This window comes from Aureobasidium namibiae, assembly GCF_000721765.1.
Source record: "Aureobasidium namibiae CBS 147.97 unplaced genomic scaffold scaffold_17, whole genome shotgun sequence".
NCBI classification, from domain to species: domain Eukaryota; kingdom Fungi; phylum Ascomycota; class Dothideomycetes; order Dothideales; family Saccotheciaceae; genus Aureobasidium; species Aureobasidium namibiae.
This window is the reverse complement of record NW_013581192.1, coordinates 362,151-385,558: the sequence shown is the minus strand read 5'-3', so window position 1 is coordinate 385,558 and position 23,408 is coordinate 362,151. Positions and strand designations below refer to the sequence as shown.

Sequence of the window (23,408 nt, the reverse complement as noted above, 5' to 3'; positions counted from 1 at the left end):
ATGATAGCATCAAGAGAGCAAACTCTCGTCCCATACCAGGATTGACTGGGGCGCGACCTTTATCATCTTCACCGTCATCCTCGAAATCATCATCGATGAGCTGTGTATCTCGGTTGCGAAAGTCGCCATTGACTTGGAGCATAGCATTGGCTATCTCATCATGGGACGTTTCCCACAAAGAGCTGTCCGAGGAAGCAGCCATATCTCCACCGCCAGGCTCAACTTGTTCGCCATCCTCCTCATTTTCGTACTGATACTCCTCTTCACCCTCGAACTGATATTCCTCGTCGTCCTCGTCTTCATCATCGAAAGCGCGAGGTTCTGGATCATACATCCTGTCATGAGCCTCGATGATGGACATGGCTGAGTCCAAGGGCTTGTTGGCTAGGAGTAAGGCTTTGTCTGGGACGCACATGATACAGAGTTCGATGGACCTAGAGTCGTCTTAGTATTGCTTGTGAGAGTAAGTACTCATGATCTTACACAGCAGAACAGCGATGCACTAAGCAGGAAGACGGAAGAATGTTGATGTGTTGAGGAGAAAAGGATTGCTTCGCGATCGGCAACAGACGAAGAGGTGAGCTCACCAGAGCGAGTGAAACTGATTCGATATAGTGAAGACTATCAAAGTAGAAGAGGCAACCGCTCGATGAGAATTGCGGATCTATTTAGATGAAAAGGCAGAAACTGTCTACCATCCACCACCAATAGTACTGGCAAGACCAGCCACTCTTTCTACATCAGTGGTGCTTTTGCCAATATCACTCTCCACCTTGCGGTAGGAGGTATACACTAGCTTATCCGTCGCCACGCCCGTAAGTTCGGACCAATGTGAAAAGATGTCCTTAATCTTCGAGTGCGAGATACCATCCACCAACGAAGCATCTTCTGCGTCTTCCAGCTCAACATCGCCATTGGCAGATGAATTTGCTGTTGTGACTGCGGATCCATCATCTACATCCTCGGCGCCCTCGTCTTCTGTGTCTGAGGGCGCTGGCGATGACGACGCAGACGATGATGAAAAGTATGCTTCATCCACCCTTTGCAACCATTCTTTCTGTTGAGGCGCGACTATCTGATCGCCTCCATTCTCTACACCACTGCCTGCCAGAGCTCCTACATCCCCAACCTTTATTTGACCGCCGCCATTTGTGCAGCCACCAGGACATGCCATGACTTCCACATATGCGTAATCACTCATGTTCTGACTTCCTGCCGATCCCGCCGCTGCACCAGGCTTGCGAGCACCACCGAGTCTACTCGCTGCGCCTGGCATACGTGATGCGCGTGCAGGCTTAAGTCGGCGAACCAAGTTCTGGATGTTGCGGAAACCGTAATATCTGGCAGTTCTCACAATAGCAGCATTTTCGGAGTCGACCAGTGTATATTCGACCACATCAGCATTGCGACCTCGTTGAGTGGTAATTTGACTGCCTGGATGTTGTGCGCGATACGTTTGCATGACGTGCCAGAGATATCCACCACTAGTGCCAGCATCTCTCGAACCGTTTGAGGTAGAAGTGGAAGGGAAGAGGAAACGGTCCAGTTTAGGGTCGGGAAAAGAAGTCCGGTGTTGTCTTGATAGAGGCTTCCGCGGTAGTTGAGGGAAGGAGATACCACGACTTTCAGCGAGCATGAGTAGCTCACGAGCAGTGATTACGCAATCAACATCACGGATGCCCTTGCGCTCGGTGTTTGTGCCATCGGGAGACCAGTGTATGTCCGTCAACTCTTCTCTTGACGCTTCCAGCTTCTTGTCGAAACAAGGCATGATTGCCATGTGCCATACATTCTCGGGGTTGATTCCATATTTCCTTGCAAGGACACTCTTGATCAATGTGCCTGTCAAGGCTTGTGGCGACTTCAGTCGTGACATGTGCGGCAATGCGTGAGGGTGTGTCTTTTCAGCGTAACAGATCCAACCAGGGCAGGCAGAGGCGAGGATAGGCTTCTTCGGTTTCTCGGCGCGTGATCCACTAAAGTCGGTTGTGTGTTTGGCCGAGGGGGCTAGGGAGTCCATGACCTCGTCGGCTGCAGCGACCAGAGCAGCCTGGCGCATGACGTTGGTGTCAATGACCCAGGAAAAGCCACTGTTGTTTGAACCACCCGATCGCAGACCAGCCGGGCCAGAGAGGAGTTGTTGAATCATGTTTGTGGCAGCAGCCTCAGAAATACTATATGTTGCTGCAATGCTGGCGCGAGTCTGAGGTGACACGCTTGCGACAAAGACCTTCCCATCCGAGGGGCCGGGCAGGGACTCGCCTTGAGCAGTCCAGGGCAAGCGGAGTTCCGGGTATGCGTCGAGTGTGTTCAGGACCTCTTGGTGTGACTGCAGACTGACGAGGACGGCCTCTGCTGAAGTCACGCAGCCACTACATGCGAGGCAATCGGTCAAGGAAATACTGGCTGGAGGGGCTTCGGCGGCAGCGATTTTGTCTTCGGTCGTAACTTCGTAGGCATTCTCTTGTGGTTGTTGTTTCGGGAGGGTCTCTACAGGTTTGATACAGGCGACACCGGGAGAAATGAAGTCGTTGAGGTCGTCGGCGGACAAGATGGCCGACATGTTTGCGAATCTTTTGATGTGTGTGGCGGGGCTATCGAAAGAGGGCGGGGGGGTTTGAATTTATGAATTGAATGCAGTCGAGGGAGACAATGACCAGATGGAGTTGACGCTAAAAAGGAAGGAACGACGCTCGAAGGAAACACAGTCATAGAAACACGGGTATCGAGTTGTGAGTGAGAAAGAGCGATAGGCAAAGTAAATCAGTTGGTCAGCAATTGGAAACCACCTACCGACGCAATCGGCAGTGGCACTTCCGTTGTCGCCGCACGTCGCGACTTGCGACTTCTCTGGTTGGCGAGGGAGCCCTGCCAAGACCATCGCATCTTTCTTTGCCCATTACCAGAGTCCATCACACCCGCCGTCACCAGCACCATTCTCACGTATTTGCAAACGACACACTCCACACACAACCGCAACCATGTCGCAACAACAGACCAACAACAACACTGGCTTCCAGATCACAAACCAAAACACCTTCGAGGACACCAACCGCAGCGTCAAGTACCTCTGCGGTGACTGCGATGCCGAAGTCTCGCTCAAGCGCGGCGACCCCATCCGTTGCAAGGAGTGCGGTTACCGTGTCCTGTACAAGCAGCGCACCAACCGGTAAGCTTCTCTCTTGAAAGTGACTTTTCTTCCGTCTTCTGACATCCATCTCAGCATGATCCAATTCGAGGCCCGCTAAACCATTCGGCTGTCTGTGCTACAAATCCTCTCCTTGCGCACCACGCGACACGCGACACGCGCATTCGAATACAGTCTGCGACACCATGGGAATCTTGAACCTCCAATACATCCACCCTCACTTCGCGCGTTCCGCCCTCGAGTCTGGTCTACAGCAAGGCCACAATGACCACTAACCCCACACCCACCCATCCGTCCGGCGTTCATTTACAAGGCACAAAACATCATTTTCACAAGCGTGGCGTTCTATTGCGACTGGCATCATCTCGTCTTTGGGAATCACAAGGGACGCAGCAAAGAAAGACACGGGGGGGTGTGGAGCTACTATGCTCGGAGATATAATTGATGAAACAATCGATCACGAATTCAATCTTCTTGAAGGACTGCTGCCTCACTATGTACATGTGTGTTGATGCTATTAGGTGAAAAGACCATATGTACAACGACTATCCGTGGCTTTATATACAGATATGAGAAGAAAGTGAACAACCGGAACAAGAAGTTACCGCTTGCTTTCCAGACTTTGATACAAATTATCGCAACCGAATGAACAACGCATCGCTGTCTTCCTGCGGTGGTGGGTATATCGCGCCCGAGAATTCAAGTGCCCAGGGAAGGAAGGATGCAAGGATGCAAAGGGACACTAGCAAATCAAAATGAGAGAAAAACAAAAATCAAACTTTGCTCTGACAATTTCGAAGGGGCTTCAAATCAACAAAAAAACATAGGAAAAATCAGTTGCTCGCGATAACCCACACCTCCACCTTTTTCAACAACACGTCGTCTAGACAAACAACGGACTTACATTGCCTCGAGCTCGTTGGTAAGACTTCTGCCAAGCAGTTCCTCGGGCGTCTGATCAACAGAACGCTGGAGTTCATCATCGGTGGTGATGGTTCTCTGCTCCTCCTCAACATCAGCTCCCATATCGGTATCGACATCGCCGAGCTGGGCATCTTCATCGTAGCTCTGGCGTCTGAAGACCATCGGACGCTCTTCGCCCTGTTGGTTGGGTTGAGTATCAAAGTAGGCCATCTTCGTCTCGCTACTGGCCTGCTGTGAACCGTGATGGAAGCTTGGGCTCGAGCGCTGTGATTCACTTGGTCCTTCGGCAGGACTGGGTGTGCGGCGGAGGTTTGTGGCAGGGGGCGTCATGAGCCCAGACAGGACAGATGGCGACGGCAGGGGTGCAGGCTTGGAAGGTGTTTGCGTGCGGCCATTGGCCGAACGTGCGGCGGCAGCAGACGATCTAGCAGTTGCTCTCGAGACAGGAGCTTTGGGAGCAGATGCAGGACGTGGGAATTCTCTGCTCTTGCGCCAGTTACCAAATGCCGCGGCCAAAGAAACTGCCTTGGGGGAAGCAAAGTTGGTCAAGTTGGCCAGGGCTTGACCAGTCAACGATGGGCCAGCGCTAATGAGTCGCTCCTTCTCTTGTTGTTCCATCTGCAGATTGGCGCGGATGCGGATGGCAAAGTCTCTGACGGCGTCCTTATCATAATCCGACTTTGACAATGTATCAACCAGCTGATTGAGATCCTCGTTCCGAACAGATAGAAGCTCGCGTAGCCAAGAAACCTCAACCTCCCTCTCCTTGAGTTTAGCAGGCGCTGAAGTGTCAACATTCGCAATCTCGTTTTGCAGACTCTCGATACGAGTCTCACGTTCCTGGAGCTGCTCTTGCAAGACTAGGATAGATTCGCGAAGTGCCTGAGGTGAGATCTTCTCAGGCTCTTCTCGCGATGCGGGTAAGGGCGCGGGTGCGGATGCAGGGGTGACAGATGGGGTGAGCTTTGCTGCTTGAGCTGCGGAAGCTGCTGCCTGCGCTGCGGATCTAGCGACGTTCAGACGTTCCTCCAGATGAGCGACCTTGTCACGAAGATGCAAGACTTGATCATTGGACAGCTCAAGTCTGTCATTGAAGTGTACTGCAGAGCGTTGCTTGTCCTCGTAGGCGTTGGCAACACTCCTTTCGTACTGTGACTTGATGTATCTGATCTCCTCAGCGTGCTTTTCGCGCAGGTCATTTAGGGCAGCACTGCTGGTCTCATTGACCTTGCGAAGAGCATCACGTCTGAGATCAGCCTCTTGCTCAAGCGAACGTTCGTGTGTTTCACGAGCAGCATCCGAGACCATCTTGATGTTGTCTATCTCGTTCTTGGCTAGCATCATCTCATGCTCCAAGCTGGCACGAATGATGTTAGCCTGACTTTCAGCTGCTTCGATGCTGGATTGCATGATCATCTGGGTACGCTGAACTTCGGCTCTCCCAGACTCTCTGGCCTCATGCAGATCGCGCTGCAGACGCGCGTTCGAGGTCTGCTCTGAGTTGAGGTTTTCTCTGAGTGTCCTCAACGTCTCCTCGTGCAACGTAGTAGATCTTTGCAGCTGTTCGAGCTCAATCTTGGTGGTGACAGCCTCATGCACTTGAGCACGCAAGCTTTGTACCTCTTCTTCCATGCTACGTCTGATGCTGGCCTCGCCCTCCAGGCGAGCCTGCAAGACGACATATCTCTTCTGCAGCTCCTCATTACGGTTCTGCCAGATGGCCTTCTCATTGGCCAACTGCTCGGCTGCTGAGATCATGCCGTGATGGATCTTGTCGAGTTTGCTACGCATGTTCTCACGTATACTCAAGCCATCCGCGATTTGGTTCTTCATGTCAGACATGCTCTCATGTAGACTGGCATTGGTATGAGCAGCAACTTCAGCTTCTTGCTTCCAAGTCTTTGCAGCAAGGCGAGACTCTTCAAGTTCAGTGAACAAGCTTGTGACACTAGCCTTCAGTGCCGTACTTTCAACGATTGCGTCCTCGGCGCTCTCTTGAACGCGCTTCATGGTAGCGTGAGACTCTTCAAGCTGAACCATCAACTCTGCAGCACTGGCTTTGATTGCGGTGGCTTCTATGGCTGCATCGTCAGCTGCCTGGCGTGCTTGTTTGCCAAAGACTTGAGACTCTTCTAGTTGTGACAAAAGTTCAGCTGATGTTGCCTTGAGCGCTGCATTCTCGATGACTGCATCATCAAGTTGTTGACGGACCACCTTGGCGTTCTCTCGAGATTCTTCGAGCTGGATTTTGAGTTCAATAGTACTAGCCTTGAGAACATCATTCTCATTGGTGACCTCATCCACCTGGTTTCTCCACTTGATACTAGAGATACGGTATTCTTCGAGTGTAGATTCGAGTGCCGAAGTTTCTGCCTCAAAGTCTGATAGCTGCTTTCGATCGTGCGCGTGTGTGACCTCAGCAGCATCAACACGGATTTCAAGCTCTTCGCGTTGATTCTCCAAGGAGTGAATGCGCTGTTCCTTGTCGCCCACAGTCTTGCGGAGCAGAGAGAGCTCTTCCTCGGCCAGACGAAGTAGGCGACGAGTATCTGCCTCGCGTTCCTCAATGGCGCGACGTTGGTTCGCTTCTTCCAGCGCATCGGCAAGAGTTCTGTTTAGCCTGCTATTCAGCTCAGAGACTTCACGTCTGTGCCTGTGAGTCGCCTCAGTGTTCTCCGTAGCTGGAGCAGGCGTCAGAGTCTTGCCCATACGATGTAGTGACTCGTCAACAACGTGCTTAACATCGTCGATATCGAGGTTGGACGATGCGATACGAGCAATTGTCGTGTTCATGTCCATAAGAGCATTGTGAATCTCGGTGGAAGATGAGATCGAAGTGCCATTTGCCTTCTGCGAAGCTAAAGCCTCGAGCACAGCAGCCTTGATTTGACTGGCTTTCCTATCTTGCGCACGAGAGACAGAGCGGAAAGGTTGTCTTTTTTCAACGGTATCGTCTTCATCGTCGGCATCGCTATCGTCCACGGACAAGGCGCGCTTTGGTGCTGGTTGTGGCTCACGAGTCATGATAGTGCTTACTGCGCGGTGTATCATCTGCAAGCTCTTTTCAAGAGGTGCCAAACGGTGATCAATCACACCGCCAATGATCTGGTCGACTCTATCGTCGAAGAAATTGCTACGCACGCGCAGCTTGCTAGCCTCGTCGACAGAAAGGTCATCAGACCATTCGCTCAGAGGAATCTCTTCACCACGATTGAGGCGGTTGATATGAGCTGGGCGAAGTTTGACTTGCTCTCTCGAAAGCGTTGGTAGAGGAGAGATCGAACGGTCTCTATCATGTCGAATTGGACTGTGGTGTATGACACTAGCGTTTGGACTCGCGATCTCCGAAGCAAACTCCTGCTGGACATTGTCATACTCGTCGTCGTCGTTGAGTTGTTGCATGACGGCATCGATCTCATCAAAGGTAGGCTCTGAGAAGCGAGCTCGCTGATTGACATCGATGGGGTATGGCGCATGTTTCTGTGGCTCAGGCGAAGGTGCATAATCGAGGTCTTCAACGGAAGCCTGCGTCTTCTCAGAGGTACGCGAGAACACGCGCGAAGGGCTGAAGTCGGGCTTGGTCTTATTCGGATCGGGGCTCAAGAGAAGACTATCGAGGGGCTGGTTGCTTGAAATTGATCCTTGTGGTTTGAAGTCGAACGGCTTTGCGAGTGCTGATAGAGAGCTCAAGTTCTTCTTGTGGCCGCGCTCATTTTGCACCTCAGGAAGCTTAGCCGAAGTCACGAACTCATGTACCGAGGCGTTATCGGCTGGTGTCTTGGCCGCATGCCCCTGAGCAGGTGCAGGCTCTATCTTGTCGTCTTCCGGTGCCTTCTTTCGATCGTCGGATTGTTCAGACTTGGAAGCGGTCGATGTCTTTTCATCTTCCAGACTTGACGGTTCTTGGGCCTTTGATCGAGTAGGCGATGCAGGGCGCTCAGCGAAAAGCGGTACATCATCACCGTCGCTCTGACCGACACGAGCTCTCTTTTGCCTATCTTCGCTTTGTACTGCACGACCATCTTCATCCTCAGCTTCGTGCTCTTCCTTCACAGGAGAAGACTTGGGCTGGGTAATAGCCACAGCTTTGGATCTCCTCACTGGCTTGGTAGCGTCCGGAATGGCTACATCACCAAAGATACTCGGAGCAGCAGGTTGAAGAGAAGCTTGGTAAGCGATAGGTTGCTGGACAGCAGCCACAGAATTGAAGGGGAACGAGGAAGCAAAGTTGAAGTCGGACGAGGGCATGACTCCCAGCCCCGAAGGCTGGAAAGCAGCGACTGACATATCCATATTACGAGTAGATGAGTTCCCGAGGTGGTTGTGAATCGGGGGCCCGAAATTCGATAACCCTGGAAGGCTGGGCAAGGTTGGTTGAAATGCAAGGCCCGGCTGGAACTTAAATTCAGGCGCAGCCACACTCAGTCTTGATACATGCCCCTTGACTTTGTTCGTGATCTTGTTCTGTAGCGCGCCAGCCGATCCGGCGTTTGCAAGGTTGTCCTTGATTTCGGTTTTTGCTGGGGGATTGCTGAGATTGGGCGAATCATTGCGACTAGCAAAGCCGCTCATACTAGGCCCGAGAGATGCGCGCTTCCCAGGAGGCACGTAGGCACCATTGCTAGAAGTCTGGCTGATGAAGCTATTGCTCGCTTCATCTTCTTCGTCTTGGAGCTGGCGCTCGAAAGATTTCTCCAGATGGTAATCAGATCCCTGAATTTCTCTCTCCAGAGCATCGCTAATGTTCCGGTTGTGTCGTGGACTGGGGTGAGCAAGCTCAACGTCCTTGCGTGTCTGACGTCTCGGTGTGGCGCCAGCAAAGTAATCTTGCATTGGCTCTTCTTCGTCCTCGGGGACCTCGGCAAGGGATGGAATCGGGCGCATTGCTGCACCTGGAGTAAGAGTGGGTGTGATGCTTCGCTGGGCCTGGGGTTGGGGCGAGAAGCTCGAAAAGACTGATTGATGCCTGAGGTGAGCTTGACCTGGCCAGTCTCCAGGTTGAAGCTGCGGGCTTCTAGCGAATGGAGAAGGCATCCCGTAGGGTGAGATAGGAGATTTAGCAGGTGGTCCTTCACTCTTCAGTCTCTCCAACGCAGGCGATCCTCCCCTTGGAAGTCCATTCAAGTTGAAGTTCGCCGTCGAAGGCGAAAAGGAAGGCATTCCATTGTGCTGGTTCTGCTGATTGGGGAAAGCGAATGGCATCCCTGGCATGCCAAATACGGAGTGTCTATGAGCATGACCTCTGGGATCACCAGGCATGGATAGTGGGGAAGCAACAGATGCTGAGTAGGAATGTCCAGGAGTAGGGAAGTGGGCTAGCGATGGCGTAGAGCGATGCGACCCTCCAGCCATGGCTGCATGCATCATATTGGGCGAGACCGATTGGTAATGGCCAGAAGATTGACGAGACATAGGTGGAGGCTGAGCAGGAGCAAGATCATCTCCGAGACTCACGCCCAAAGCACGCAGCTTCTGCTCCATGAGGTCATCCTGGTATGATTTCCAGGTCTGCGGGTTTGGTACGAAGACTTTGAAGTCTTTTTGCTGACGCTTGATGATATCTTCTGAGTCGTCGGGATATTGGCCTCTGCTCTGTGACACGATTGATTCATGGTAGGCCCATGGCTCAAGATCGAATCCGTCCACATTATAGCCCTCCTCTTCGAAACGTTTGAGACGCGACTGATTCTCGCTTGTGCTTAGCGGTCTATGACCCCCACAGGCCTCAGGGGCCATTGAGGGCAGAGCGATCCAGCAAGCCTTTCCTCTCCACGCTAGTTTGGTCCTCGGTCGTGGTGGTGGTGTGGGTCGCTGGGTGTCTGAATTGGGCGGCGAAGGTAGCGGTGGAAGCTGGCCGTTCTTGTGGGGGCTGTATCCGATGGATCTGTCATGTTCTGGCAGGGATGTAGGTGGTTGGGGGAGCGGTTTCTCCTTGGAGGGCGACGAGGCCCATCTGGATGTGAATAGCGACATATTCGGCTCGTCGAACTGACGTGTAAACTGCCAAAAGTCTTCCTGCTTCAAGGTCAAATTGCTCTCTCTGGATTTGTGTCCTCTTCTGAAGGTATCGTGCGAGACTGGTCTTTGCTGTCTCTCGAATAGAGGGCTAGCGGATGTGTTCTTACGCCGATGTCTACCAGAGAACCAGGTAAAAGGAATGGGTGTCTTGAAGTCGTCTTCCTCTCCAGAGTCCGAATTGCTGCCGCCGGATTCGTCACTCAACCAATTTCCTCTTTCTGAGCGCCACTTGCCAGTCGTGTACTGTTGAACCCAGTCTTCGGTCAGACGACGGGTAATAGTATGACGGGACGGTCTCTGTGCGACTGTTCGTGATGTATCTTCCCGGAGTGCCAACCGTTCTGTTGTGATAGGGCTTGCTATGTGTTGCTGTACAGATACACGCGATGGTAACAAATGGTCGAGACCAAAAGACGGACTGAAATCTCGTCCTTGAACGGCGACTCGGGATGGAACAAGGTGCTCGAGGCCGAAAGAAATGCTTGGAGACGGAGTCTCGCTTCTAGTCTGTCGCTGGGAAGCGATAGGAGTGCCTTCGGCGCTGGGCGCACTAGGATCTTGTGTAGGGCGAGTGTAGGGAGAACCCCAGCTAGCGGTATAGTAGACTGAAGGGGCGTCGGTTGTGGAATGAATGTCTTCACGCACCGAGCGAGCGGAGCCGGAAGAGGGTGTTTGGAAGACCAGCTGAGGAGCAAGAGCGGAAGGCTGGGGGCCTTCCGCTGACTGTTGTGATGGCGAGTCCACTACTGACAGAACATGCTCGGACCTGCTTCGACGATGTGGGCTGCTGAGCGGAGTAGTGACTCGAGGGATGGCTATAGACGACGCCGTGATTTGATTCGAGCTGTTCGTCAAGTTCGTCAGCACATGCGGCTTGCACCTTGCTTGCCTGTCAACACTACCTACCCTAGCAGCAGACAGCAATGAGCGACCGGACTCGGACTCACTCAAATGCAGCCAAATGCTTGGAATTGATGCTGAACGAAAGCAGCTCCGGGTGTGTGGTGCTCTACCCCGTGAATTATTCTTAATGCTCAAGGGGAAATTGGTTTGAGATCGCGCTGAAACACGAATGACGCCTGTCTCGATTATGCCAAAAGACTGCAGGAAACGGAGGAAAGAAAGAAAGTGCTCGATCGGCTCAGTTCATCTCGACACGTAGAGACTTCGAGAAGGCGATCATACAATCATACAAATACACCGCTTAATCAAACAACAATATCCATCGAGGATAGGAGTGATCTGCACACAGACCTCCTTGAGGCTGAACACCAGCCACGACTCAACAACGGGCAGGCCGCGAAGGTTTCGAACGGCCTCCGCAAAACGGTCCTCTAAACTCAGTCACGCAAAAGATCATGGTTGCAACTTGATGCTTGACGAGTATGAAGCCTGGCAGTTGGAAAGATATATCATTTGTATTCGAGCAACCGCTCGTCTGTTGATGCTTACGCCACTGAACCTCCACCCAGCCATGAACCCCGACCCAATGCAAACGCTATCAAGAACCTCAAACAGGAAGAGAAGATGCAGTTTCGTAGTCAATTCGTCCAAGGCTTGACCATTTGACTATGCTTTCAGTCTCCGCTCTTCACACCTTACGCAAACGGGATCTTGGTTATTGCCTCTGAGGAAGTACCTGCCATCATCGAAGCCATTACCACATTCCTATATATCGATTAGTAAAGGACTTTACTTCATGAGCAAAATTACACTTACAGTGCAGCAGAAACAGCCAGCATGCCAGTCAGCACCTAAGGCCTTGACGACAATCTGTGTGACGGGACGTCTGCATTTACGGCATTTTGCACTGTATCTGTTGGTATGACAGCCTACGCACCAAGCGTATCCATCCTTCTCGACAAAAGGTGTGGTCGAATCGAAAGGCTATAAGAGAGTCCGTCAGCTACAATCTAGTCGTCGAAAAGTTTGAAATAACTCACATCACCACACTGTGCACAGAAGAAATGGCCAACGTGCCATTCTGCTCCACAAGCAACAACTACCTCGCCCTCGATGGGGGTCTTGCAGCTCTTGCAACGAGGGCTGAAGAACTCATGGAAGTCTAACCCACAGAAGAATCGGAGCGATTCATCGCCATCTTGCTCCTCTAGCCTCCTTACGTCTTCGTCAGTCACGCCAGCAGGAAGATAGACATCAAGACCTTGTTGACGTTGTTGAATACGAGCCAGCCGTTCTGCTCGCTTCTTGTCCGGCTCCGGATAGAACGCGACACACTCGAGATTGATATCACATTCGTGGCACTTGAAGCATGAAGGATGGAAGCGTTCGCCTGCGGCACTCAAGATGCGCCCTGCTATGGGCAATGCACAATGGGCACACAAAGCTGTGGTTCTCCTCACAGACGGGGTCATATGAGGTTTGGCGACTGCTGGATATGGCGACGTCTTGCAGGGAACAGGAAGTGGACGAGCAGATGAAGGCGTAGGAGTTGGTAGGGGGCGTTTTGAGAAAGGGGAGTTGGTCTTGGGTGGTGAAGATTGCGGACGATGCTGGAGAGGTGGTGGTCGCTCAACCTTCGCGCTGGTAGGCTCGTTGATGCAAAAAACAGGAGGCCTCACGATATCTGTGGAAAGACTTATTCCAGGAATGTCTGGCTCTTCGGAAAGCGTTTTGGACGGGCTTGAGCTGGAATCATCTGGGACGACGATCATGGGAATGTCGGCCCTCATGACTGAGATTGTGGGCATCTCAGTAGGAATCTTAGCTGGTCTTGATACTGGCTCATCCGGAACCATGATTGTAGGGATAGGAGGCGGGCCTTGCTGAGAATGGGGTAGCGAGTAGCGCCTCTGCTTTCCACTTAAGGCAGCCTCGGAAGGCGAATCCTTGCCTACGGACAGACACTCTGGAAGAGCTATCGATTTCTCCTCTACCAGTTGAATTTCCCTGGGTTTCCATCCTGATTGGAAACTGACAATGGGTCTACCAGGACTATCGCTAACTGCGGTTGGTTGAGGAAGATTCGGACTTCTGTCTTTGCGTTTCATGGCGGTTGCAGAGCGTATGTCATCGCCGCGGATTTCTTTGCCGTCCTTGATCTTTGCGTTGTCCTCGACAGCCTTCTCGGGTACAACCTGAGGTGGGAGACTGGGCGAAGCTGGCGCAGAGTCGTTGACTGTGTAGAAAGCTTTTCGGGATTGCGAAGGCGGGTTTCTTTGAATCTCGATCCTTTCGTGTTTCTTCGCTGTGTGACTAGAGACTGACTCTCTGTCGTCGTTTTTCTTGGCTGAGTAGCCAGACGGGGATTCCTTCTTTTCGAACTTCTCTTGCGCCAATCGCACTCGAGCAAAAGGATTCCTGCGAACATGACGTGGAACCTCTTCTGACTTAGGCTCAACCTTTGCTGTCGTCTTTTGTACTTCTGCAGCTCTTGCTTCCTTCAGTTGTTCATCCGGTTCTTCGTAGATCTTGTCGGTTGGGCTCATGAACCCCGCCCTGACTTCTGCACTAGGTCGTCGTTTGGAGCCACTGCTAACACGTCGCTTCGACACCTCGACATCGTTTGCTACAGCGTTCGCGAGTCCTTCATAACTTTTGCCTTTGGAGCGCGTGCTTCGTGGTGTAGTGAACACAGGTGTGGCCTCTACGAATGGGTCTTCGGGTAAAGCTTTCGTGCTGGGCTTCTCGGGAGACGAGGTTGGTGAGTCACTGATCGCCGGACGACTGGTAGACAAATGACGACTTTCGATCCTGTCTTTGCTTGTGGTACGAAGATGCGCCCGGTAATCTTTTCGCGCGGCCTTGGGATCTACGTCTGGGTTTGTGTATGCAGAGGCGCGTTCTTTCTCGGGATCGTGACCAGTGCGATGCTTCCAGACCAACTCAGCAGCCTCATCTTGAGCGGCTGCATGAATACGTTGTTCCTCGTCCAAGTTCAGCTCTTCGATGACCTCGTGTAACGGTAGGGAGACCAGAGATGTCGACTTCGTCAGCGTGAACGATCCTGGTTGCGCCACAAGAGGGCGACCAGCGAATACTCCGCGATCGGTCGAATCAAGGCTCTTTTGACGGGCATGTGCGGTAGTGGAAGCTGGTTTGTTGGTTGTAGTCGGAATGGCGTCGTCGGTAGATGTCGGTCGCTGCTGTTGACGTTTGCTTGCGATTCTCGAGGGTGGTGGTGGTCTTGAGCCGTTTAGTCGGGCGACGCGGTTGTTTCGGAGATCTTGTAAGTAAGTGGCTGAATCATCGTCGTGTAAGCTCAAGTTGTTGATTTTGTCATAGTCGGGTATAGATGAGAGTCGTTGGCATTGTCTAAGTGGTGAAGGTTTCTTTGGAGAGTGTGGTGGCTTTGGAGGAGAAAAATGAATGTGCTGACCCAATTGTTGATCTTTGTGGTTGTCGCTATTTTCAAAAGCCATGACGAGGCCGGAAGACAGGGATGTCGAATTCGTCTTGGGTCAGCTTGCAGGGGAGAAGACTGATGGCGGGCGCAGGACGATTAAAAGAGATATAGGAAAAGACAGAGAGACGTTATCAAAACAGAGAAATCAATAATGCAACGAAGGAAACGAGGATAAAACGATGTGGAGGTATGTATGGTATTCTGGAGCGAAGTATGGACGATAGAGACGGTTTTGTGTTTGTGTTTCCACATAGCAACCAAGGACGAATGGAGCTTGGACCAATGCCCAAGCACTCCGATCCACGACCCTGAGTGCGGTCGGACATTCTTCGATGACAGAATTGAGCTGCCTTGAACTGACGATCCACCCGCAAGTGTTGCTTGGAATTTCAGGCAGCCTGTGACGAACATGTCATTGTTGAATGACAGATGGGAGACAAGATACGGTGGTTGCGACGCGTAGAGGTCTGCACCACCGTTGTCCCGGAGAGGAAACCGTCATCCCCGATAACAGGTATGACCTAGCTGTATCTTTCGGCTGGCACACGCTTGGATGTGTTCAAAGGGCCATATGAGATTGGGAGGCGAAAGCGCTTACATCAAGGAGCGGCCAGCGAGCACGAAGGAGTCCGTAGATTGCATGTCTAATATGGAGGAGAGATATAGGGGCTGCCAAATGAGCATCGAGAGTGGATGGTGGGGAGAATTCGCGTGCAATAACTCGACAGAGGCAGTTGAGAGAAACGGAACAGCAATATTTTGATGTTTGATGTCATGCAAGTAGAGTATCGGGGAACAGACGGGCCTTGGAGTGGAAATATGAGAGCAGGGTAGATACCTGAGAATACCTAATTCAAACGTGGAAAGCTTAAAACCTGATATAGGATCAACGGGGTGGCAGATGGGACCCCTATGACACGGATCATGGTAGCTGTCTGGAATTCAAAGGAGATTCGTCAAGAGCTGTACAGATAGTTTGGATGTGGCTGTAAAGTGAGTGGGAGAATGCTAGAAAAAAAGAATCGAACAGGGTCGCGACCGCCTCACATGGAGCCTTGGAGAAGCGGAAGCAGCCGCCCTGTTTGGACGCGGCCACGATTTGTTGATGTTTGGACCGACTGTGCCAAGCCTCGTCGTGCTTTGCTCCTGCCTACCGCCCCTTGATCCCTACACGACAATTGCCAATCGACCAACCTCTTCGACCACCGTCACCGACTCTCCAGACCTCTTCATCGCTCATCCATCACAGTCACCATGCGTGAGATTGTGTGTCTACCCTGCTGTCGCTTGCGCACATACGGACTGTTATGCTAACGTCTTTCTCCTACAGGTCCACCTCCAGACCGGCCAATGTGTATGTCTACCTGAAATGAGCTCCAATTCACCCCAAGAACCTCGCGTCTGACCACAAGAAACAGGGTAACCAAGTTGGTGCCGCCTTCTGGCAGACCATCTCCGGCGAGCACGGCCTTGACGGTGCTGGTGTGTACGTTGACGCCCTATGCCCGTTCTTACAACCTCACGGCGGCTCGCTGACTGCCTAACAGCTACAACGGTACCTCCGATCTCCAGCTGGAGCGCATGAACGTCTACTTCAACGAGGTCAGTCTCCAATCGCCGTCCCCTCGTTCACTGCTCCAATACTAACGCGCACCGCCAGGCCTCTGGTAACAAGTATGTTCCCCGTGCCGTCCTCGTCGACTTGGAGCCTGGTACCATGGACGCCGTCCGTGCCGGTCCCTTCGGTCAGCTCTTCCGTCCCGACAACTTCGTCTTTGGTCAGTCCGGTGCTGGCAACAACTGGGCCAAGGGTCATTACACTGAGGGTGCCGAGCTGGTCGACCAGGTCTTGGATGTCGTCCGTCGTGAGGCCGAGAGCTGTGACTGCCTCCAAGGTTTCCAGATCACCCACTCTCTCGGTGGTGGTACCGGTGCCGGTATGGGAACGCTCCTGATCTCCAAGATCCGTGAGGAGTTCCCCGACCGTATGATGGCCACCTTCTCTGTCATGCCCTCGCCCAAGGTCTCCGACACCGTTGTCGAGCCTTACAACGCTACCCTCTCTGTCCACCAGCTGGTCGAGAACTCTGACGAGACCTTCTGTATCGACAACCAGGTTTGTCCCCACCCTGTTCTTCTACACCGCTTCATTGACTAATCGCCCCAGGCTCTCTACGACATCTGCATGAGCACCCTCAAGCTCAACAACCCCTCTTACGGCGACTTGAACTACCTCGTCTCAGCCGTCATGTCCGGCGTCACCGTCTCGCTCCGTTTCCCCGGTCAGCTCAACTCCGACTTGCGCAAGCTCGCCGTCAACATGGTCCCCTTCCCCCGTCTCCACTTCTTCATGGTCGGTTTCGCTCCCCTCACCAGCCGTAACGCCCACTCCTTCCGCGCTGTCTCGGTTCCCGAGCTCACCCAGCAAATCTTCGACCCCAAGAACATGATGGCCGCCACCGACTTCCGTAACGGCCGCTACCTGACCTGCTCTGCCATCTTCCGTGGTAAGGTCTCTATGAAGGAGGTTGAGGACCAGATGCGCAACGTCCAGAACAAGAACTCCGCCTACTTTGTCGAGTGGATTCCCAACAACGTCCAGACCGCCCTCTGCTCCATTCCTCCTCGTGGTCTCAAGATGTCGTCTACCTTCGTCGGTAACTCGACCTCGATCCAGGAGCTGTTCAAGCGTATCGGCGACCAGTTCTCTGCCATGTTCCGTCGCAAGGCTTTCCTGCATTGGTACACTGGTGAGGGTATGGACGAGATGGAGTTCACTGAGGCTGAGTCCAACATGAACGACTTGGTCAGCGAGTACCAGCAGTACCAGGAGGCCTCCATCTCCGAGGGTGAGGAGGAGTACGATGAGGAGGCTCCTATGGAGGCTGAGGAGTAAGATGTCGATCAGGCAAACGATCAACATCTAATTTCGTATTCACGTTGTCCGAGAGGAGGAAACGCTTGGATCCTCTTTTTCTACTCTTGTTCTTTTTTCCACGATAACCAAGTCAATGTCCGAGCATTGGGCGCCCTAGCGAGTTTGAAATGAAAGCCCTCCTTGTCTTTTAGTAATTACCAAAAGCTTCTCTTTCCACGTTTTCTGATCTGGTCTGCACCAGCCAAAGTAAATAGCCTGTCATGAAGGGATGCTGCATAGTGTTGCAATCCGTGATACTCATTATTCAGAGATTGATACGCGATATCATGGCTATTCACACACGCCGCCATCACTTGACACCACTCTAAAGACTCGAGTCTGACACTCGGTCTCACATCCTTATCGACCTACAGCAGCATTTCAAAAGCAGAGATGCCAGGATCAAGCCACCATAGCAATGTCATACAGAGTAAGTACTACGCTCTTCATTCAAGACCACACCAAGAGACTGACAGAAATCGCATGAGGATAACGATGATATTTTTATGGTAATGCTAGAAGTAAAAGAACAAAGATGAGGGGTATGTGTGTGTTGTAAAGAGGAAACAAGTCAGCACGATGATGGTTTCGTCTTGTGATAATGATGGGAGGGAAGCAGAGGCAGATAATGAACTCGCAGTGCTATGCAGGGTGAAATAAAAAGATCAGAGAAACAACCCCTCAACGCCTTTTCCCCTTCCTCTTCTTGGAACCTCCCGGACTTGCAGATTTTCGTTTGTGTGGGTTTGTGCAGTTGTTGAGTAAGATGCATGCCGATATAAACTCCTCGATTCCGCATGCCATTTCATCCACCGCCGCCGCCCTCCCTCCCTTTCCTTTCGCGAAAAGATGATGAAAAGTACTACTTCTACAACGACAAATTGGTATAGAGAAGAAAGAGAAAGAAAAACATATCCCCAGAAGCAAAGGGCGCAGAGAGAAAGGTCCAGATGAGACATCCTCCCACAGAGGACGTGGTGAGCATGAGTAAGTACAGTTGTGATGTTGAAGAACGCCTGGTATGTCCCCTGCTATAAAGTCGAGAGTGCCTTTTGTCGTTTCCAGATCCTTATAACGACGCTGATAGGAGAGTCGGAGCATAATGCATATCATCTTCGTGTCTGTAACCTCGGATTGGGTATCTCAGCAGTAGCGGAAAGCAACAAAGGTGTGTTGTCAAAGATTGGACAAGAATAGTAGTGTGGTAAGAATAGTCGGATCAGGGAAGAAGAGTAGGCTGGGTCTGCTGCGAAGGGTCGACAACCTGGTCCGAAAGTGCCAGCAGCAATTGTGCCAGACAACGCTTAGTGGCGGCATCATCACGCAAGACAGAAGAGAAGGTGGCGTCGCGAAGGGGCTCGGGCAAGCATTGGCGGAGAGCTTCACGAGCACGAGCGTTATCACTGAGACTATGGTGGTGGTTAGACGAGGACTCGGTCAAAAATTGCGAAACTTGACATACCGGAGGAAGCATCTCACGACATGCTTCAGCAGACGCACCGTCTGCTGCTCAACAAGCTGGTTGACCATGTTGGAAAGAACAGTTCCGACAGCGTAGAATCGCTCGTAAGTCTGACAGATGTACTGCAGGCCGAGGTCATCGAGCAGGATCTTCTGAACGATGAAGATAGCGACCGTCTTGCTGAGTTCGCTACCTGTTTCCATGATGCGCAAGCAGAGAGGGATGATCTCAGTTGTGAGAAGGAAGTTGATGACCTCTGAACTGTCGTTCTTGACAAGTGCGCCAATAACACCGAGAGAAGTAAGGCGCAGGTATTCGAAAGGTCTTGACTTGGATGTCGTGTTGAGGAAGGGATAGAGGAACAGCGGGATGTGAGCACCCAGGAAGAGGCCACGAGTCTCGCCGTGCGAGGCCACACACTGAAGCAAAGCCAAAGCGTTGCAAACACGGTTGGATGCAGCTGCGGTCAGCTGCGAAGGGTTCAACAGAGGGTAGACTGAGATGATCTCTTGCAGAAGCGAAGTCATAACGCCTAGGTCATGTCAGCGGCTTGGTCAGTCAAGACGTTCATCATACAGGGGTAGATACCGAACGAGTGCCACAGAATCAGAGCCAACTCGGGAACCTGTTCCCTCTTCTTACTCAGCTCGAGGAGAGCGCCTTCGCGCGTCTGAGGGTTCATCATCTGGGCGATCCACTCGAGTACGCGGCGGTTCTCGTCACTGACGGCGCCGTCGCTCGACTGGAGCTGAAGCTGATGTTCATGCGAAGGCTGCATGCTGGCGGCTGAAGCGACGTTGTTCACGGCGATGCGATTGTAGTGTTGTTGTTGGGCAGCTGCGGCAGCTTGGGCGGCGGCAGCAGCTTGTGCCTGAGCCTGAGCCTGAGCCTGAGCCTGGGCTTGTGCTTGAGCCTGGGCTTGGGCCTGTGCCTGCGCCTGAGCGTGTTGCTGTTGGAGACCATGGTGCGACTGCTGGTGGTGGTGAGATTGCTGCTGCTGCTGCTGTTGCTGCTGCTGCTGCCATTCCTGAGGCGCATAGTGCTGCTGGTGTTGGCCATGGTGTTGATGCTGGTGCTGGTGCTGATGCGAGAAGACATGCTGCGAGGGCAGCATCTTGGCTGCGCGGCTGCTGAATGTAGACAGATTGAAGGGTTTGGGCGGTGAAGCTTCGAGATTGACGAGTGTGAGGGGCGCGGGACGACGGGACGACGAGACGACACGAGACGAGAAGGAGCGGCTGGTTGTCACGGTCTGACTGAGTGTTCGAGAGGAAGGCACTCCTCCAACCGCACACGCTTCCTCGACTCCACTCGGCCCGCAAAGCTTATTCCGTCTGTATCGGTGGTCCGTGCGCGACTGCCATCATTTGCTGTGACTAGCCGTCGACAGTGAATGTATCGAGGTTGCTAAGTGAGGGAGCGAGTGAGCGTCAACCACTGCTTGTCACTGAAGGAACAAGGCAGATCCACAATTATTTACACACACACACCCGCATATCCCGAAGAGTTCAACTTGTGCTTGCAATCCTTAATCATATTCATGCTTCTCAAACCAAAGGGCTCCGATAATTAAACCCATAAATTCTGCCTCATGCTTCATCCAAACGCCTCAAGAATGCCTAAGATGCCATCTTATAGCCGTGCCTTTCATTACCTCCACCACCTGCCTCCATACCTGTCTACAGCTTCAGCTCGTTCAAGATGGTTTGCGCCATGTTCTTGTACTGCCACGTGCCGCCATCCACCTTCTTGAACTGGATCCCGTGCAGGCTCAACAAAGGCACCTTGACCACGAAGATCTCAAACTTGAGTACCATGCCTTCGCCCAGATCACTCTGCACATGTGTCGATGTTTCACCAGCGGCTCGGTTATGCTGCTGCCCGCGAACTCTTCTCTCCTCGTCATCATCAGAACTGTCGCTAGCAGTGTAGCTGTTATCGCGTCTCGGACGAGGAGGTGTGGGTGTCGTTGGTTCGGTATTGCCTCCTCCCATCAACCCACCGAAACTGATCTTTCGTCTGTGACTTCCATAACCCATGGCTGCTTGGTCATCCTTAGGCTTCTCCATGTCGATACTGGGAGCATGACGACAGCTGAAACCGCCCTTGATCTCGCGGTACTCGACGCCAAGCTGCTTCAAAACTCTGATGATGTCTGTGCGAATCACAGCCAGAGGCTTGGAACTGGTAGTTGACACACTGAACAAGCCCTTGAGGTAGACAGGTTTGATGCCATTCGGGCTCTCGCTGGCGCCATTAGTCGAGCGGACTGCTTCAACCTCCCGCAAGTCTTGATCAGTCTCTTCCGGTACGTCTTCAGTGCGGGTATCCATTCTTCGAGCTCTGCGTGCTTGGAAACTCTCCTTACGACCGTGACCCATCGATTTGGTCCTTGAGGTCAGGGGCATTGTTCTGGAACCAGAGGTTTCAGCATCCGAAGACGCATCACCGTACTGTCTATCGCCGCGTCTGCTGGGTTGAGGGGTCATGGCTGTCGGTCGAACGCTTGAACCCTCAGATACACCTCGGCGAGAAGTATCACGACTGTGCTCGGCAGCGCTGACACTAGTAGAACGTCCTAGACTGGTGCGCTCTGGGGTTGGTGTAAGTAGTTCTGCTGGCTTCTCGACAGCAGGCTCTGGCTGTAGTCTGTTGGCACTTGGGTCTCGCTGTCTCCTCATGCTGAAACTCTTTCTTGGGGTCGTGTAGGCATCGTTGGTCGCTGCTGGGGCTGGCCTTTCAGGGTCCTTGTGTCGTCTGGTGCTTAGCCTGCGCAGTAGGCCCACTGCAGCGCTCTCCTTCTTTACTGGCGTGTGATCAGGTGGAGGTAGAACAATGGCAGGAGATGGCACTGGTGGCACGCGATTGGTCGATCTCGCCTTCTTCGCATCTTCTTGCAACTCATCCTCGCCGTGCGTTCTGGCGCGTGGACGACTTCGGCCTCCTGTTGGTGCCTCTCCAGCCATCTCGTACGCAGCAGTGTTGGTGTAAGCAGCCGCGGGTGGCTGGAGATCCGGCAGCTGCAATGGCTTCTCGCCAGGTGAGCGTGGCATGGACAGTACGCCTGGGTTTGACTCCCTCTCTTCGCGTTCAATCTTCTCCTTGACCAGAAAATAGATGGAGAGCAATGGGTTGTAGGCATTTAGAGGGTCTGTGCCCAATTGAACAGCTTCAGACGAAGGGCCAGTCAGAGTATCACGACTCGTTGTGGACTTCCGTCGTTTATAGAAGTCGAACATGCCACTTTGCTTGTTTTGGGAGTCCGCAAGGCCAGATTGTTGGCGGCGTTCCATGGCGACCACAGACTTTTGGTACTCTTCAGACTGTACAATCTTGGTGAGTTGTTGCTCGATGTATTCTGCAGTACCAAAATCGAAGCCGTCCATCTTCTTAAGAACTCGTGGATCCAATGGAAGTTGTAGGGGTTTACGAGGAGGGAGGTAGTTCTCGGGAGGACCACCAAATCCTTTCGTCATCCAGGGATGTACCAGGATCTCTGCAAGAGTAGCACGTTGCGCAGGATCTGTCACAAGCATACGCGCGATCAGGTTTTTGCACTCTAGAACTCAAGTCAGCATCACTCGACGGCATACAAAAGTGGTCGGCACGTACCTGCACTCAGCCAGGGCGGATATTCTACTACTCCCTTCTTGATCTTGGCGTGCAGCTGCGGCATACTCTGGTCGTCGAACGGTACCTTGCCACAGACAAGGACGTACAAAACAATGCCAAAACTCCAGACATCAACTTCGGGGCCGGTATAAGCTTTTGCCTGCAAAAGCTCGGGTGCGGCGAAGTAAAGAGAACCACAGAAAGTCTTGAGAAGGCCCTTGGGCGAAAAGGTGTTGCTCAAGCCAAAGTCGATAATCTTGATATCGCCAGTCTTGCTGATAAGAATGTTTTCAATCTTGAGATCACGGTGGACAATGCTGTTGCGGTGGCAGTAGTCGAGTGCACTGGCAATTTGGCGACCAAACTTACGCGCCTGCTTCTCCTTCAGGCGACCGTGCGAGATGATGTAGTCAAGCATCTGACCACCGTTGACGTATTCAAACAGCATGTACCAGTGGTAGTTGGTGCGCACAACATCTCGCATACCGCAGATGTAGGGGTGATCGACCAAAGTGACAATAGCGGCTTCACGAGCGGTACGCACTTCTTTGGAATGATCGGCTCTTTCGCGATCCTGGGCATTGCGATGCTCGTCGGTTGACTGGCGAGGGACGATTTTGACAGCAACCTGGGAGACATCAGTAAGCGGAAACAAACATGCGCAGAGTATGGGGCGAGGCTACTTGTTCGCCAGTCTCCTTGTTGCGAGCCAGCTTTACTTTTCCCATACTGCCTGCACCGATGGTCTTTCCGAGATCCCAGTGACCGGTGGTTGCGTCTACAGTAGTTCTTCGACGAACATTGGTTCCAGAAGTTGAGGTAGCACGTGTAGCATTCGAAGCAGTAGAGGAAGGCATTTCTTGAGAATGATATCTTGACTGACTGGCCGAAGCAGTGTTTCTCGTCGAGTCGGAGCGAGCAGGAGCGTCAGGGCGGTTGCGAGATGAAGAGGACTGCTGCG

At 52.5% G+C, this 23,408-nt stretch overlaps 7 protein-coding genes across 7 annotated transcripts; 2 read left to right on the top strand and 5 right to left on the bottom strand.

The window, feature by feature from the left end:
• Positions 1-691: 691 nt before the first annotated feature.
• On the bottom strand, positions 692-2,563 carry M436DRAFT_53939 (cytosolic Fe-S cluster assembly factor NAR1; the record flags this gene model as incomplete). Its single annotated transcript, XM_013568808.1, has 1 exon — positions 692-2,563. One exon carries the CDS (start codon positions 2,561-2,563, stop codon positions 692-694), a length of 1,872 nt encoding a protein of 623 aa, XP_013424262.1.
• Positions 2,564-2,981: 418 nt separating this feature from the next.
• On the top strand, positions 2,982-3,248 carry M436DRAFT_75529 (uncharacterized protein; the record flags this gene model as incomplete). The annotated part of the gene is made up of 2 exons (XM_013568996.1): positions 2,982-3,169; positions 3,224-3,248. 2 exons carry the CDS (start codon positions 2,982-2,984, stop codon positions 3,246-3,248), a joined length of 213 nt encoding a protein of 70 aa, XP_013424450.1.
• Positions 3,249-4,048: 800 nt separating this feature from the next.
• On the bottom strand, positions 4,049-10,888 carry M436DRAFT_54355 (uncharacterized protein; the record flags this gene model as incomplete). The annotated part of the gene is made up of 1 exon (XM_013568883.1): positions 4,049-10,888. A coding segment is annotated over one exon (6,840 nt), but the record flags the coding sequence as incomplete, so codon positions are not given.
• Positions 10,889-11,659: 771 nt separating this feature from the next.
• M436DRAFT_54380 (uncharacterized protein) lies at positions 11,660-14,472 on the bottom strand (the record flags this gene model as incomplete). Its single annotated transcript, XM_013568886.1, has 8 exons — positions 11,660-11,758; positions 11,810-11,900; positions 11,931-11,977; positions 12,034-12,576; positions 12,673-12,818; positions 12,957-13,282; positions 13,319-13,582; positions 13,748-14,472. The coding sequence occupies 8 exons, from the start codon at positions 14,470-14,472 to the stop codon at positions 11,660-11,662; spliced, it is 2,241 nt and encodes a 746-aa protein (XP_013424340.1).
• Positions 14,473-15,710: 1,238 nt separating this feature from the next.
• Positions 15,711-17,352, top strand: M436DRAFT_66611 (beta tubulin; the record flags this gene model as incomplete). The annotated part of the gene is made up of 6 exons (XM_013568929.1): positions 15,711-15,722; positions 15,787-15,810; positions 15,875-15,942; positions 16,004-16,058; positions 16,117-16,572; positions 16,624-17,352. 6 exons carry the CDS (start codon positions 15,711-15,713, stop codon positions 17,350-17,352), a joined length of 1,344 nt encoding a protein of 447 aa, XP_013424383.1.
• Positions 17,353-18,592: 1,240 nt separating this feature from the next.
• M436DRAFT_75526 (Rcd1-like protein) lies at positions 18,593-19,613 on the bottom strand (the record flags this gene model as incomplete). Its single annotated transcript, XM_013568995.1, has 3 exons — positions 18,593-18,782; positions 18,836-19,367; positions 19,424-19,613. The coding sequence occupies 3 exons, from the start codon at positions 19,611-19,613 to the stop codon at positions 18,593-18,595; spliced, it is 912 nt and encodes a 303-aa protein (XP_013424449.1).
• Positions 19,614-20,514: 901 nt separating this feature from the next.
• M436DRAFT_54474 (Pkinase-domain-containing protein) lies at positions 20,515-23,304 on the bottom strand (the record flags this gene model as incomplete). The annotated part of the gene is made up of 3 exons (XM_013568898.1): positions 20,515-22,394; positions 22,448-23,075; positions 23,131-23,304. 3 exons carry the CDS (start codon positions 23,302-23,304, stop codon positions 20,515-20,517), a joined length of 2,682 nt encoding a protein of 893 aa, XP_013424352.1.
• Positions 23,305-23,408: the final 104 nt, after the last annotated feature.